Raw genomic sequence first — 16,832 nt, 5'->3', positions numbered from 1 at the left:
TCAGAAAGCAGGGCTCCAACGTACGAGCAATACAAACAGAAAGCAGGGCTGCAAAGTAAGAGCAATTCAAACAGAAAGCAGGACTGCAAAGTAAGAGCAATTCAAACAGAAAGCAGGACTCCAAAGTGTCCACAAAGCCATTTAAGCAGTCTTAAAAGTCCAGAAACTACAAAGAATGCTGCTGAAACAAAACATCAGTGCCATCAACATGCCAGCTACCATAAAAGCTGGTTTCAGAGTCACTAACACTGTGTTTGGTCTTACAAAATGCAGCCAGAACCTTCTACCACAGGACATAATTCAGTGTTTAATAATGTGAATGGGGTTTAGTTAAGATATTCTAACCACCTAGTGACAACTTTGGCATGCTTTACTGAGTAATTAACACCTGACCTGTAACACAAGAACCTTCCCTCAAGTATTTTTCGGCACAGCAATCCCAGCCCTTAACTGGCAGCCTCTAATAGCCCAAGAGCTGACAAATTCTCCTGTGCAACAGTGAACATTTACACGTGCCCAAACTGGCCTTTGGACTGGAAAGGGAGGCTCAGCTGCCAGATTTGATTCACAAAAGAACTCATACTGGAGGCTACCATCTTGAAACTCACTGTCCCTTTCAGAAACGTGCTGTTAGGAAATGGTTAATACTGTAACTGGAAGTTGTTCTGCATTCCATGATACATACAGAATCACCTTTAAGACTGAGCCCAACCTTTAAGACTGAGCCCAACCATTATCTAACTCTGCCAAGTCTCTGGACTTGCTCCAGGACCTCAGTGTCTGTCTTGTAGTGAGAGCCCAAAACTGAACACAGCACTCACTGATCAGGGATGAGTACAGGCAGTGAGTCAATTCCCTGGTCCTGCTGGCCACACTGCTCCTGATATAGGCCAGGGTGCTGTTGGCCACCTTGGTCACCTGGGCACACACTTGCTCATCTTCAGCTGGCTGTCAATTAACAGCCCCAGGTCTTTTTCTGCTGGGTAGCTTTCCAGCCATTCTTCCCCAAGCTTGTAACATTCAGGGGGTTGTGTGACCCAAGTGCAGGACCCAGCACTTGGCCTTGTTCAATCTTGTTCAACACGATCCCCTAGCAAATAATGTCCTCTCATATTTCCTCCTAAGCTTTCAGTACCCCTTACACACAAAAAGCAAACAAAGCAAGCATTTTCTATACACTCTGTAGGTATCTTGCACAGGCAGCAGGATATTGTAACATGATTCTGCCTACTCTGATGAGCCACAGGTTGGTTACAGAAGTGAAACCCATGTGTCAGACACTAAAGCCATGCCAAGTGCCACCCATAGTACTGCAGGCACTGAGAAGTGACAGAGGCAGTGTGTGCAGCTGCAGGCAGGCAGCCCTGGCACCTGTCCCCCAGCCCTCACCCATCCAGTCACTGCTGGTGCCAGCAAGGGAACTGGGAAGCTCTTTCCAAGAGAGCTCAGGACAACCTACTGGTCTCCAGCTCATCTAGTTTTGGAAAATGCACAAGCTGGCAAAGCAGTCAAAACCACAGAGACATCCAAATACCAGCACTGAAACCCTCTTCCCCAGCACTCTCTTACCACAGGCTTCACCCTAGCCGAAGGCTGCCCCAAGAAGACTTTTCCAGTTTCCAGCACTGCTGTTACTTGCTCCCAACAAGAAAACTCCTTTCAGCCTGCACAGCCTCAGAGGCTTGGTCAGGGAGGCAAAAGCCCTGCCCCTGTGGGGAGGCTGGGAACGTTGAGAAGCTTTTCCATTCAGTGCAACATTTATTCTTCTGTGTGACTTAGCACAAGCAGCACAGCACTGGACAAACAGACTACTCCCACATGTGGACTACAGGGGAATCAATCATGCACTCCACAGCAGCAGGTGTATCAAGAAAAGCTTTATAGGTCATTTAGGGTTTGGAGCATAAAAAAGTTGTGTTCCTAGTAACAGCCTTACCTGGCTGCTACTTGGCAATACAGGCACACAATCAATGACTGTTACACAGGTGCATGTCCCACAAGTCAGCCGAGTTGGAAGAGCAGCTTATCAACACACCCAGAGCTGTACCAACTGGAGAGCTTCTCCAAACGGGCCCTTGAAGCCCAGCACAGAAGCCTCCACAACCCAAAGCCAACAGCTTCATTCTAGTCCTGTACCCACACACAAGACCCTTGCATCAGACTGCCAAAGCTACTTACTTCAGCTTGAAGCCCAAACCCCCAGACATTTGCTTTGAAAGAGAAGAAAACATTAAAAAAAAGGGAGGGAAAGTTGTTTGCAGGATTGAGGCCAACCAGCCACGTGGGGATCTGTTTAGTGGCAGTCTTTGCAGTCCCAACAGACAGGAAAGCCAAACTTCGCTCTCCCCCTCCACACCTGAAGCACACAGGGAAGGAAAAAGTTCATTGAGATTACTCACACAGCGCTCTTCTCATCACAAAACGCCACAGGTGCTTAAGGCTCCCTCTTTTGGGAGCACTCTTAAGACAGAAAGAGAGCAAGTTGGATGGATTTTCCTCAAAAGGCTGCTCAGGCATCTGTTTCCTCATCTTCCAAAGTATCTACATGGTTATATTGTTTCCAGGCCTTTAAATTACACTTCCTGAGAACAGCTCCTAGTTGCTTCCCGGGCCCCACTTCGTATGTGTAAGGAAATTCTGTTCCTTGCCTTCTTTCATACACAGAATGCATGGTCTGTTCCCACAGCACAGGTGAGACCACCTGCTTCACTAACAGCTTCTCAATGTGCTTTGAGTGCATGTACTTTTTGCCATCAACATTGGAATAGACACAGACCAGTGGCTTCTGAATCTCAATCGATTTTAGGACTTCAGCCAATGGCTCTACTGCTGGTTCCATAAGTCTGGTATGGAAAGCCCCACTGACTGGAAGCATTTTTGCACGGGTAAAAGAATATTTTCTGGCATTCTCCTGCAAAAACTCCAAAGCCTATAAAAGAGAGAGAGAAGTGAGAATCTGCACAACCAAAGGTGTACTCAGTCACCCCACAAGAACCACCTCATCAGCCTCGGCATGATAAAGGGATTCCTTTGCCTACCCAACAACCGAGTAGATGCTAGGAAAAAACCCCAAACCCCAACAAACAGCAACCCACAGATCAAACATTTCAGTCCGGCCAAACTAAGGCCATGCACAACTCCCATGCAGCAGTACAAAGTACAAGCTTTCAGAAGTGCAATTTTACACTGAACCGTTTAACTGGAGAGTTATTCCGAAGCAATACCTGTACGTGTCCTGCAATGACTCTGCTGTCTGGAAACAAATAGTTTGCAATCTGACACACGGGGTTCTCTATACCCAGGGATTCACAGTGTTTACGGGCTTCCAAGCAGGCAAATTTGTAATTTGCCTCTCGCCGACCGATAACCGACAGCATTCCGCCGGGGACAGCTTCCGACGCCTTTTGCATGGCTTCGGCGCGCACTTTCACCGCGTACAGCGCTAAGGAGAGAAACAGAAACGCTGGGTAAAGATAAGCCTCGGGAGATCACCAAAGGCGCCTCGCTTCTGCACGCAAGAAAGGGCGGCTATTTACTCTCGTGACACGGCAATGCTTTTAATGCTGCATTACATAGATTAACGTCAACAGTGCGAGTAAAATTTATCCTCTAATTAAAAAAAAAACAGGCGGGAGGGACGCAGCGGTAAGAGGCAACGCTTTGGAGGAAGCATGGGGCGGGGGGATCCCACTAAGGGAGGGGCTCAGCTCCTTCCCCGGGCACCTTCGGCAAAGCCCAGGGCTCCAGCGAAGACCAGCGCCGCGAACTCTCCCACGCTGTACCCCGCCGCCGCCACGCACCTCTCCACCACCTGCAGGGAGACAGACCCGAAGCCAAACATCAGCCGCCCCCGACGTGCCGCCGAGCCCCGTCCCCCCTCCCCCCCACCGCCCCCGGGGGCCGCCGAGGCCGCGTGAGAAGGGAGTCACAGCCTCCCGGCGGCGGAGTCACAGCCTCCCGGCGGCGGAGTCACAGCCTCCCGGCGGCGGAGTCACAGCCTCCCGGCGGCGGAGTCACAGCCTCCCGGCGGCGGAGTCACAGCCTCCCGGCGGCGGAGTCACAGCCTCCCGGCGGCGGAGTCACAGCCTCCCGGCGGCGGAGTCACAGCCTCCCGGCGGCGGAGTCACAGCCTCCCGGCGGCGGAGTCACAGCCTCCCGGCGGGACCGCGGCCCCGGGCGGCCGCCCGGCCCGGCCCCCACCTCCGCGTTCCCCGCCGCGGCTCCCCCCTCACTTTAGGCTGCTGGTGGTTGAGCTTCTCCACGGCGGCCAGGGAGGCGACGAATACGGCGGGCTGGCAGTGCTGGGTGCGGTCCAGCTCGTCCCGCGGCCCCTCCAGGCAGAGGGAGAGCAGGTCGTAACCCAGCACCTTCTCGGCCAGGCGGTACATGTCCCGCACGCCGGGGTACCGCAGCAGCCCGCGGCCCATCCCCACGAACTGGCTGCCCTGCCCGGGGAAGAGCAGCACCGTGCCCTCCTGGGGAGACGGTCGCTCCCGCCTCGCCGCCGCCGCGCCCTGCTCCTCGGCCTCCACCGAACTCTGCAGCAAGTCGCTCAGGGTCGCCGCCCGGTCCCCAGCGCCGATGCGGGAGCTGCCCCACCGCCGCGGTACGTCGCGGAGGCCGCCGCGCCCGCTGCAGCCACCAAGCCGCCATGTCGCCGCGGCCCAGCTGCCCATGGCCGCCGCCCGGCCGCCTGCGCCGCCGCGCCCCGCGTTGCCACGGGAACCGGGCGGCCCTCGCTGACAGCCGCCCCCGCCCCTACCGCCGGGCTCCGAGGAGGGAGGGAGGGAGCGGGAGGGAGGGAGCGGGAAGGAGGGACGTCGGTCGGTCGCGCGGCCTGTCCCGGCGCTCGCGCCCTAGGCCCGTCCCGCGCCGCGCCGCCCCGCCCCGCCCCTCCCGCGCGGTGCCGGAGCTCCTCCCTGAGGCGGGCCCGGGGCGGGGCCTACCGCCCGACGGCAGGCGAGGCGCGGCGGCGGCGCGGGAGGGAAGGTAACTCCGGGGCTGCCCCGGGCCGGCGGGGCCCTCACAGGCTCGGTCGGGACGGGGCGCGGGGCTGGAAGGAGACGCCGCCCGGCAAGGGTGGGCTCCACGCTGCCGCCTTTGCCAGTGCCGCTGGCGGGAACGAGTCGGTACCGCAGCTTCTGGGCACGGGGCAGGTAGCCAGGCGAGCACGGACTGCTCGCTGGTGCCGGCCTCGGCGGCTTGCTTTGTTGGTGGTTTTTTTAAAGCCAGGAAGCTTCTTTTGGGTTCGCACACGAGTTTCCTCCGTCTGCGCTGTGCGCTCGAGTGAGGATCGTCTCAGGCTGCTGCTCTAGCGGAGGGGATTTCATTTCAGCATCACTGCACCTCGCTCCGCACCACTCCTTCCTCTAGGGCTGAAAGAAAGGATCTGGTGGCTTTTTGGGTTTGAGTTCCCAAGCAGTGCTTGTACATCGGCACAAAAGGCACCTCACTAACCTGAGTACCTAATGGTAAGAGTGTGCATTTTCAGACAGTGGAAGCTGCCCTGCCAAAGCTGTGCAGCAGTAACTTTGCATCACTTGAGGTTATGAAACAGTATCAAGCAGCGAGTCAGCCTTCTCATGGGAGACCTCCCTCTCCACGGCTCCCTGCGAGGAAGTTGTAGCGAGGTGAGCTCCCTGTGTATGGCTACAGCCCACTCCAGGGCTGCCCGTACATGTAACCCAAGTGCTAATACTTCTTGTGCTAATCTGAGAGGAGATGCCAGGTGGCAAGATACCAGCTGGGTCAACTGTGTTAGTGCCTCGGTAAGAACTCTGACGATAACTGCAGCTCCTGTTGTGCTTAGCTTGTGCACAAGAGCTTTTAGGCACAAGAGCTTTTAGGCACACGTACTACCGCCTGCCACACCAGCCCCAACAGGAAGGGGTGTCTCTTGTAAGCCACTGGGTTAAGAGTTCACCTTATCGGGTGCCTGTCAAGCCCTGGAAAGGGTCGCAGTTGTAACCTTCACGTTTGATACTTCCAGAGACAAAGCCTGGGGCAGTCTGGTTCCTGCAGACCACCTCAGCAGCCCATGTGACGATGTTGTGGCTGTAGACACATCTGAGCCCTCCCATTTTATCTTTGGCTCACCACAGAGGGCGCAGACCACTTGAGACTTACCAGTGGTGATACCGCATGAACATCCCACCGCTGTCCAAACACCCCTTGGATGTGAGGCTTCCATTATGATTTACTTTGCTCAAAGAGAGTAGCTGGCAAGTTTCCAGGCCTGAGGCTGTTCAGTGGAAGAAAAACGAAACCAAACCAAACCCCAAGAGATACTCCGTAAAAAAAGAAAGAAAGGTACAAAGAGCACCTTCCAGGTGGGTGGACAAAGGAGAAGCAGGCTGGATGGCTGTTTGTAAGGAAAGTAGGCAAAGGGATGTTTGGTGTTTAAACTCTGCTGTGTGCAGAGGATTTGATACAAACATCCACCGGTGAAGTTAGAAGAGACTGAGCAGTAAATGGCAAATTACCACCTGAAAAGACTTTGTTCTACTGTAGATTTCTGTCCCCTGCTTGGGAATCTTCCATAGATAATACATTCATTTGCACAGCTTTGTGCTCTGCCATTTGAAACGGAGTGTAACCTGGGGAGTGAGACTTGGGGTCTTGAACTGGGGGGGTCTTGGGGTACACCTTGAATTATATCCTTAAATAGCACTGTTTTCATTTTTAGTTATAAATACCTATTATAAGTATATACTATGTACTTACTTGTTAGAGAATGACATTGGATTTATAGAATATATATTCTTGCTTTTGATTTGCTGCTTGAGATTAGCTAACAAAGACAAGAGCTCTCTTTTGTGGTGGCTGCATTGTGGTCGTTAGTGTTGTGGTTTCCTACAGCCACAGCAGGCAGAAATGGTTTATCAGTCCAAGTGAAGTATGTGCCCCTGAGTGATTCAGACAGCTATCTCAGGAAGAAGCCTTATTTTCTCCAGGGAAAACTTGGATGGTGCCTCTCAAAACTGGGCAAAATGTTGTCTGCCCTCCATACACTGTAGAGGATGAGAGGGAGAGTGTATGTCTTGGGACCCCTCACCCTTCAAATAGCTTTGTTCACAGCTTTGTCAATCTACCTCCACACAGTGGGGCCTGCAAGTCCCAGAGCTGCGTGGGTGATTTAGTCCTTCTGAGAGGTTTTCCCCGGTGGTTTTAATGCAATAGCTGTAATTTAAGCCCCATGTGACTGGGGCACAAAATTGCACAAGAAAGGGATTAGGCAGAGGTTTTATCAACACAGTGATGTAAGAAAATGCAGTGAAAATAGTTTTCTTTCCTCCCTCCCTCACTCCTTTCCTTCCTCTCTCTCTCTCTGGGAGTGCCTGAAGAAGGGTCCTGCCTGCTTTTTAGAGACTCCAGGCAAAGGAGTGGCTTAGTCAATTATTCATCAGGCTGAAGCAAGCCACCTCTTCTGTCATGACACATCTAGTCCCACCAGTAGCACATCACATCCATTTTTTGTTTTGGGTGCTCAGTGTTTTCTCCAGGAAGAGGAGGACACAGAAAGCTTCTGCCTGTTTCCCCCCCCCCCCCCCCCCCCCCCCCCCATGTTACAGCACCATAGAGAAATAACCTGCAGAAAGACAGAATCTCATTAGGCAGCATGTTGTAATAGAGGTCTCTTCTTCCCTGCTTTACTGGAACCAGCTTTGGGCAAGTCAGAGGTTTTGAGTACCTAGAAAAATTGTTCTAACATTTCTGTGAATGAACTGTCCTGCTGCAGCCCACACTGCATTGCTCAGAACTGGCTGAAGCCAGCCTGGGGCTAAAGGGAAAACGGGGAGGAGGATGAGGAAAACGTTGCAGGGCAGAGATAAGTAGTGGGAATGGAAATAAACAAGCTAAGAGTGTTTGGAAAGAAGACTTTCAACTGTGGTGGCTCTTAGAGGCAGATAGCTGCTTGGCACTTGGCAGGTATCATCCACAGACATCTGGGTTTCTTCAGTATGAAAATCAGGGTGCCAGAATCTTGTGCAACCGATCTGACCCTGCCGTGCAGCTGGGATATGACGCGGAGAGTGGCAGGTATTTCTAGGTTGTGTAATATAGGTGCAGCTGGGGAGGCTGTGTTAGTGTTGTGGTTTAACCCCAGCCAGCAACTAACCATGACAGAGCTGTTTGCTGAATCCTGCCCTCTGCCATCTGGGATGGGGCAGAGAACTGGAAAAAAAGGGAAGACTCATGGATTGATGTAACAACAGTCTAGTAGCTAAAATGAAATGCAACAACAACAATAATAATTGTTGTGAAAAAGAAGATAATGAAAAGGGAGAGAAAACCCAAGCAAAGACAAGTGATGCAGAATGCAAGTGTCCACCAGCCACTGACCGATACCCGAGCCCCCAGTTTATATACTCAGCATGGTGTTCTGTGGTGTGGAACATCCCTTTGTCCAGCTCAGGTCAGCTGTCCTTGCTGTGTGCCCTCCCAGCTTCTTGTGTACCTGCTCCCTGGCAGAGCATGGGAAACTGAAAAATCCTGGAGTAAGGATAAGCACAACTTAGCAACAGCTAAGCCATCCCTGTGTTAGCAGCAGCATTCTCACACTGAATCCAAACCACAGTCCTGTACTTGCTATCAGAAAGGAAGTGAACTACCCCAGCTGGACAAAAAGTGTACTGGGCATTCTATAAACATGGCACAGGCCTCATACTGTATGGCTGACCGAATGTCTGAGCTCTCAAAACCAGAGGCAGATGGACCTGGCTTCTTCCAAATCAGCTAGTGCTGCTCCCTCAGTCAGCTGCTGCTTTTTGTGGTACTGCATTTCCTGGGACTAAAATACAGGACTTCCCACTTGTGATGGACAGCTCTGGGCTACGAGCTTGAGCCTAGCAGTGCTTTCTCAGCTTGCTGCTGGCCTTTCTTCTCGGGGTAGGCAAGAGAGAGTACTTTCTCCTGCTTGGGAAGTCTAAAGAAATACAGTTGGGAAAGACATTATATAAGCAGCAGTAGCAGAAGTCTGGGACACCAGCCCTCAGCTCAAGCCACCATGTTCACACATGAGCACATTTCTTCCCCTTTCCTGGTCACACACAGCCTCGCTTTCCCTGTCTCTGTTTTGTGCTTTCTCTGTTTCTGTCTACCTGCCCAGTTTTCTTTCTCTTGTGGCTGAAGCCTTATTTCAGCACTTTTCCCCCCAACTCTCAGAGCTCCATCATGTATCCACTAATGACTGCAGCAGAGCAGTATTTTTCCAGTTTGATAGCATTTAGTATTTAGCAATTTCAGTTTGCAGCGTCAGACTTTCTTCCCTGGGGGAAGCTGACAAAGTCCAGTTGCTTACTAACTGCAGGAAACCACCCCAGTATTGTTATATCCAAATAAAGCATAAACCCCTTGGGGTCCTTGTTTATCACTTTAAAATAAACTAGTGTTTGACAGCCACCCAGGAGGTGTGGAGAGAACTGTGTGGAGAACTAATCCTAGTGTTCTTTCTGTGGGCAGAGCCAAAGCAACAAGGTTAAGAATTCGTGAGAGCCTTAGTTTTCTAACTTAACCTTTGAGAATCCTTTATCTGAAGGCAACCAAAAGACAATTATTGTGCTTGTTCCAAATCACACCTCCTGGCTCCTGCACATATCCCAGTAAAAGCAGAGCCTTTCATGCTGCCTGCACAGGTGACAAGTAGCATATACTGCAGCTGCCTGCCTGCTCCCTCAGGAAAGTCACAGCACAGACCTAGGTGTAGGAGAACACGTTGACTCCTCTGCTCCGTTTAAGACACTCCCAGGTAATTAGCAAGCAGAATCCATTAGGCAGGAAGTACGGCAGCAGTGACAACGGCATTGGTCGATGTGGATTTTTCATCCCTTGCTTGTGGGCTGTTCTCCACCCACCTAATCGATACTGTTCCCACAGACTAGCACACTGACCTCCCACTTCCCCCCAGCCTTAGTTTGGAGTTCTTCCCTGCTTAGTTTTCCTTTCACTCTTTTTTCTTAGGTGGGGAGGGAGGGGCGGGCTCTGAGTATTTAGTCTACTACCTTCTTTCCTGCTTGCTTACTTCCTGCAGCCTCCCACAACAAAGCATGACTTAGTCTTAACCTCTGCAGGCCAGTTTAATCCAGGACACTTCATAGGTTGGGTGATGCACAATGCAAGTGTTCACCACCCACTGACCGATACCCAAGCATCCAGTTTATACACTCAGCATGATGTTCTGAGCTACAGGAACATCCCTTTGCCTAGTTCAGGTCAGCAGCAAGGCATGACTTAGTCTTAACCTCTGCAGGCCAATTTAATCCAGGACACTTCATGGGTCTGGTAACTAAGAGCTGATTGAATGCCTCATAAAGGAGCCACAGGTGTGCTCCCCGTTTATCCTCCCCTTCCTTCTGTAGCAAAACACCATTGAAGTATTTCCTCATTGTCCTCCCTGGTGTTTACTTTCTGAGGCAGCTTCTCAAGTCTACTACTACGTTAAACTGCTCTTACTAGCCACTGAGCACCCTCAGCACCCTTGGAAAGCTAAACATGCAACACAATAGATCCAGTTATTTTGCCTGAGCACAAGAAAGCAGATCCTGTGTTTGCACTCCTGAGTAGCTGTTTCAGGGAGTGAAAGGGCATTTGGGTAAATACAGAAATACACACTTCCTTTTCCCCTCAGAGTGTAGGTCATGTAGTGCAGACTGCTTTGTTCCTCTGTGGGAGGATATTTCAAGTAGATAAAATGCAGTAATCTTGGTGCACAAAACTGAAAGTATAAGCCCCATTCACCCCCCCCCCATACAGGATAGGCTCCTTTGTGAGAGCTGGATTTCAGAACTGCTCTGTCAACCAACCTGTTTTGGCTTGTTCCAGATTTGCTGTCTCAATGGCCGTGGTACCAGCCTGGGCCCCAACAGTGGCCTTCACGCTTCTGCCCCATGCAGGAGGAGTTTTAGGAAGCAGGATAACCAAAAAGGAAATCCCAGTGTGGTATGAGTCTCTCCAGAAGCCATCCTGGTGTCCACCTAACTGGGTGTTTGCTCCTGTTTGGGGAACGCTCTACACATTCATGGGGTATGTTTCTGCATTACACGAAGGTGCTTATCTCAGAGCTGCTTATCACAGTACCACCAAGGCTGGAAGAGACCTCACAGATCATCAAGTCCAACCTGTCACCACAGACCTCATGACTAGACCATGGCACCAAGTGCCACGTCCAATCCCCTCTTGAACACCTCCAGGGATGGGGACTCCACCACCTCCCTGGGCAGCACATCCCAATGGCCAATGACTCTCTCAGTGAAGAACTTTCTCCTCACCTCCAGCCTAAACTTCCCCTGGCACAGCTTGAGACTGTGTCCTCTTGTTCTGGTGCTGGTTGCTAGAGAGAAGAGACCAACTCCCTCCTGGCTACAACCACCTTTCAGGTAGTTGCAGAGAGCAATGAGGTCTCCCCTGAGCCTCCTCTTCTCCAGGCTAAACAACCCCAGCTCCCTCAGCCTCTCCTCACAGGGCTGTACTCAAGGCCTCTCCCCAGCCTTGTTGCCCTTCTCTGGACACCTTCAAGTCTCTCAATGTCCTTCCTGAACTGAGGGGCCCAGAACTGGACACAGGACTCAAGGTATAATGCTGGACCAGAGAACTGCAGTTGTGTCCCTGTTGCTCTATGTTTGCTAAGAAAATGTGTCCAGCTGCCTTGACAAATACCCACATTGAAAGCAGGAGCTGGAAAAGCTGCCACTGATTTGCTTTCCTCGTTGATTATGAGGGGGAGACCTGCCAAGCTGGCAGCAGGGGAGCAAGATGGATTTGGGATTACTTCTATCAATGTCCTTCAGCAGTTTTAGGAAAACAAAGATAAAGGGGGAGGGAGGGGATTGGCATTGAACTGTTCTAACAGAATTCAGTTAAAAGAAGTTAAAATCAAAATCCACATTTCCTTTCAAGCTGCCAGGATGGCAAACTCTGTTGGCAGCCATTTACTGTCTCATTTAATTAAGATACCTGACACCACAGCAATTACTGGCAAATGAAAAGGAATCACAAGGCCTGGTGAGTAAACATTATGAAGAGCAACTGAAGGAGCTGGGGCTGTTTAGTCTGAAAAAGAGGAGGCTGAGGGCAGCCCTCATTGCTGTCTCCAACCACCTGAAAGGATGTTGTAGAGAGGTTGGTGCTGGTCTCTGCACACAGGTAATTAGTGATAGAACAAGAGGGAATGGCCTCAAGCTGCACCAGGGAACGTTTACATTGGGAAGAAGGTTTTCATGGAAAGAGTGGCCAGGCATTGGAATGGGCTGCCCAGGGAGGGGCTGGAGTCACCAACCCTGGCTTTGGAATGCTACCCTCAAGCAGGTGCACAATGGTGCTAAGCTGGTAAAGTGTTTGGAAAGAGGATCTCCTCAGGCGGGAAATTCCCGAGATACAAATCCCTGCGGTGATGTGTGGGGGCCTGGCCCATGCCTACTGATCTCTGCTCAGTGCTGTTCAGCATACAGAGCAGGAAGAAAGGGAGGACTCTGGGCCTGCAAACAGACCAGCAGGCACAGATGCTGCACCAGAGAGCCAGCCTGTGCCAGTATTGGTCACCCCTCTACAGAAAGAGAAGTGCACAAAGAAAACAGCTCATCCTGCAGAGGATGAGGATGAACCAGGACCAGCATGGGAACAAGAGGAAGAGCCAGAGATAATCACTTGATCTTTATCCCAGGGTGAACTGTAGGACATACAGAAGGACTATGGCCCCCATCCAGCTGAGCCCATTATCACCAGGCTACTCCAATGTTGGGAGAGTGGAACCAGGAATTTGGAATTAGAGGGCAGGGAAGCCAAGCAGTTGGGATCCCTGTCTGGGGAAGGGAGCACTGACCAGGTTGTCAGAAAAACACTGCAAACCCTCAGCCTCTGGAGATGACTTCTAGCAGGTATAAGGGATAGGTACCCTGTCAAGGAAGATGATAATAATAATAATCATCATAAAAAACAACCAGGTTGGAAGAGACCTTCAAGACCATTGTGTCCAACCCATCAACCAATCCAACACCACCTAAACAACTAACCCATGGCACCAAGCACCCCATCAAGTCTCCTCCTGAACACCTCCAGTGATGGTGACTCCACCACCTCCCTGGGCAGCCCATTCCAATGGGCAATCACTCTCTCTGTGTAGAACTTCTTCCTAACAGCCAACCTAAACCTCCCCTGGCACAGCCTGAGACTGTGTCCTCTTGTTCTGGTACAGCCCTGTGCTGTTGGTTACTCTGCCAAGTACTGCTCAGATACTGGCTTTTCCAAATGAATCTAGACCCCAGCTCTGAAGTGACTTGATTCAATCAATGGTGTGTGGTAGCTTTTGAACCAGCATACTGAGCTGCACTTTCCACTTGCTTTCTGCAGGTATGGCTCCTACATGGTGTGGAAGGAATTGGGGGGCTTCAACGAAAAGTCCGTGGTTCCTCTGGGCCTGTATGCAGGGCAGCTGGCCTTAAACTGGGCATGGACTCCAGTGTTTTTTGGAGCTCATAAAATGGGCTGGGTAAGTGGAAAAGTTTCTTAATCACAGGCTTCTGCTGTCATTTACAAGGTGCTAAGTCTAAGGTTTTGTGTTGTCATCTTTCCTTCCCCGGTACACAACAGGGCTTGCAGAGGTTTTCTAAACTCCTCTTTAATGTATGCCAGCAGCCACCTGAGAGAATTCACAACATCCTTAAGTGTCTGCACTTCAAGAAGCTCTTTCTGCCTCCTTTTATTAAGAGCTTTATGTGACTAGAAAAAGTAAACACTGACTCCTTACTGGAGTTCCTGGGTCCCTCTGGGTAGCAGCAGTGCTAAGAAACTCAGCAGAACGTCACTCAGGTGCCACTGTAGACAAAGACTAACTTCCTGCAGTCTGAAGAGTAACAGCTTGCCTCAAGATTAAAAATCAATCATAACAATGAAAGATACCTGCCTGCTTCTCCAAGTGTATGTGCACATTATTGATGCATTCACACCTTGTGTTTTCAGGCAGCACCTATGGCATGAAAGGACTGGTGAAGTTTACATAGCTAAGTGACTTGCTCAGATTCACCCTGGGTTTGTAGTCAAAACAACACTTCCCTCTGCCAAGAGAGAGGGTGTTGTGTGGGAGGGATTTTATTGTCCCCCTCCTGCTCCCAGAGCTGCAGTGCCCTTTCTTGTCACTGTTGCATGGTTTTATGAGAGAAACCCACTCATAAGTCAGCAAAATCTCTCTTCTTTTCTTTGCTGGTTTTCTGAGGACCCAACTCACAGAGGGCTCCAACAAGTGACAGAGCTGAGTGGAAACTGCCACACAGCCTTTCTAGCCAGGAAAATGAAACCAGTGACAACAACCCTCTCCACCTTCCTGTGTTTCAGGGGCTGGTGACGCTCCTGCTCACAACTGGTACAGCAACAGCTACAACTGCTTCCTGGTCTAAGATCAACAAAACAGCAGCTTATTTGATGGTTCCTTATTTGGCTTGGCTAACCATGGCTGCTGCCCTCAACTACCGTATCTGGAAGGACAATGGCAGCAAGAAACAAGCTGAATAAACACTTCTCAGTTGAGATTTTGGTGTTTTTTTCCTCCAGAAGAATTTTCTTAATAAAGCCCCAGCCTCTATTTTTAGCTGAGCTATTTACACCATTAGTCTGCTAATTACAAGTGGACAAAGCAGTACTTGTTTGACATGAACGTGCCTTTGCTGGGCGAGTCACAGAGGGCTGTATGCCTGGCTGGGTTTTACAGCAAAGCAAAAGACAGTGGTGATTAAAAAGCTGTTTGTGGTGCTTTGTTTTTTCCAGTATTACAGCATTGTGTTTTACATGACAACAGCATTTTAACTGTTACCAGAAGTAAGCATGAACTCCCAGCCTCATCATGCTCAGAGGAAGAAATCCAGACACAGATTAATACAGCTTCCAGAAAGCTGCTCCTAAGAGTGGTAGGCAGTCTTGTAGCCTGAATCTTTCAAGTCTACCGGTAGACACACTGCTCCAGTGCTATGATGTGTCCCACTGCAGCTGCCAGGTGTTTGCTTTCTGGTCACTGAACCCTGGAATGTTTGACAAGATCCTTCTCACAGTGTGTGCCTTCCCACTCTGAAGCATTGTGCAATCACTCTAGTTTCAGCTAAAGGCATTAAACTACAAGTAAACTTACTAACTTCGTTCCTCTGGTTTTGTTGGCTTTAAATGGGTTTTGAGCAGAAAAATACTGAAGGCCATACAATGCCATACGCCTCAAAGATAGCCCCTTCATCTCTTCCCACCACTGCAGTGGGCCAGGTCACACAGGAAAATCACAGCCCCTGGACAGAAACTGACAAGGACCAAATAGTTATCAGCCCCCCTGCACACACTTCTGAGGCACTGGCAGCAACCCTGGAGAAACAGCACTACCAGAGAATCATAAAACAGTTGAAGCTGGAAGGGAACTCTAGAGGTCGTGTAGTCTAACCCTCTTGCCATGAGATTCCTCCAAGTAGATCTTTGAAGAGGACAAATTCAGTCCTCCTGAAGTCTAGGGCTGCAATCCTACTTTTGCCCCACTTCTTCCTCACAGGATACTGAACTTTACATTGTCATGGTCACTACAGCTAAGGCTGCCCCCAACCTTCATGTCCCTGACCAGCTCTTCTTTGTTCATGAACACGAGGTACAGCACCACACCTCTCCTCCTTGGCTCCTCAACCAGCTGCATCAGGAAGTTATCCTGCACTGCAGGAACCTTCTGGACTGAGTCTGCTTTGCTTTGTGGCCTTTCCAAAAATCCAAGGTTGACTGAAGCCACCCATGAGCACTATGGCATGTGATACTGAGGCTACTTCCAGCTGCCTGTAGAAGGCCTTACTGACTTCTTTATGGTCTTTCAGCCTGTAGTAAATACAAGAGTATCATCCATATTCATGAGCCCCTTAACCCATAAGCTTTCAGCACATTCTTCATCGCCCTCTGGGTAGAGCTCAATGCATTCCAGTTGCTCTTGCACACAAACAACTCCACTACCTCCCCTTGCTTGTCTGTCTTTCCCACAAAGTACACAGCTGACACCATTCCAGTCATGTGAGCCCCCCCCATGTCTCTGTAACTGCAAGTTCCACTTGCACCCTTGGTGTGATGCCCGTTCACCAACAGGCCTTGACTGTGGAGCTGGCACCCAGGCCACGGGTGGGTCAGTTGCCCATCAGGGCAGTACAAACACTAGCTACTGCTGTCTCCTACCTAGAATCACAGAATGCACTGGGTTGGAAGGAACCTCTAGAGATCATCCCAGTTCAACTCCCCTGCAGTAATCAGGGACATCCCCAAGGAGATCAGGTTGCTCAGAGCCCCATTAAGCCTGACCTTGAATGTCTCCAGCAATGGGGCCCCCACCACCTCCCTGTGCAACCTGTTCCAGTGTCCCACCACCCTGATAGTAAAGAACTTCTTCCTAACATCCAAACTAAATCTACCCTGCTGTAGTTTAAAACCATTGCCCCTTGTCCTAGTGCTGCATGCTTGCGCAAAGGTATGCACCTTCTCACTTTACCTGCACCTTCTCACCTCAGCTGCTTCAGAACAAAGGTTTCTCCTCTTCAGGGTTATGGTAGCTGATACAGATCTGGGATGTCTTCTGTAAGGTCAAAAGATCTCCTTTGTCTAAGAGGACAACAGACAATGCTCCCCCAAAACTTGTGGTGCCACTGCACAATCTCTTTTTAAAGTCGTTCCGGCTGGCTAAGTGCAAACCAGAGCTCACTGCATCCTTAGCACTTTCTGCCTGATTCCTTACCAAAAACTCTAGTGTCTTTAACAGGCAGGCTAAGGATGACAGCCAGCAGTAGAAGGTTCCTAAATGCTGTGGGGTTTATGTGCTGCTTTTTGTTTTTCAATAAGAA

At 50.5% G+C, this 16,832-nt stretch overlaps 2 protein-coding genes across 4 annotated transcripts; one reads left to right on the top strand and one right to left on the bottom strand.

The window, feature by feature from the left end:
* Positions 1-1,857: 1,857 nt before the first annotated feature.
* MCAT (malonyl-CoA-acyl carrier protein transacylase) lies at positions 1,858-4,885 on the bottom strand. Its single transcript, XM_068170814.1, has 4 exons — positions 4,233-4,885; positions 3,724-3,811; positions 3,225-3,442; positions 1,858-2,929 (listed from the first exon to the last, which is right to left on the bottom strand). Exons 1-4 carry the CDS (start codon positions 4,674-4,676, stop codon positions 2,510-2,512), a joined length of 1,170 nt encoding a protein of 389 aa, XP_068026915.1. The 5' UTR covers positions 4,677-4,885; the 3' UTR covers positions 1,858-2,509.
* A 52-nt stretch (positions 4,886-4,937) lies between these two features.
* TSPO (translocator protein) lies at positions 4,938-15,111 on the top strand. Of its 3 annotated transcripts, XM_068170823.1 has the most exons (5): positions 4,944-4,989; positions 6,102-6,329; positions 10,822-11,022; positions 13,345-13,483; positions 14,326-15,111. In XM_068170823.1, the coding sequence occupies exons 3-5, from the start codon at positions 10,835-10,837 to the stop codon at positions 14,500-14,502; spliced, it is 504 nt and encodes a 167-aa protein (XP_068026924.1). In that variant the 5' UTR covers positions 4,944-4,989; positions 6,102-6,329; positions 10,822-10,834; the 3' UTR covers positions 14,503-15,111. The 3 variants fall into 3 exon arrangements, with proteins under 3 accessions (XP_068026923.1, XP_068026924.1, XP_068026925.1); XM_068170822.1 differs by lacking the exon at positions 6,102-6,329 and having other exon boundaries at positions 4,938-4,989; XM_068170824.1 differs by lacking the exons at positions 4,944-4,989; positions 6,102-6,329 and adding an exon at positions 5,044-5,630.
* The last annotated feature ends 1,721 nt before the right edge of the window (positions 15,112-16,832 follow it).

This window comes from Melanerpes formicivorus, unplaced genomic scaffold (genome assembly GCF_026170545.1).
Source record: "Melanerpes formicivorus ecotype bairdi unplaced genomic scaffold, bMelFor1.0.p_v2 SCAF_3, whole genome shotgun sequence".
Lineage (NCBI taxonomy): Eukaryota > Metazoa > Chordata > Aves > Piciformes > Picidae > Melanerpes > Melanerpes formicivorus.
This window is presented reverse-complemented; position numbering and strand designations above follow the sequence as displayed.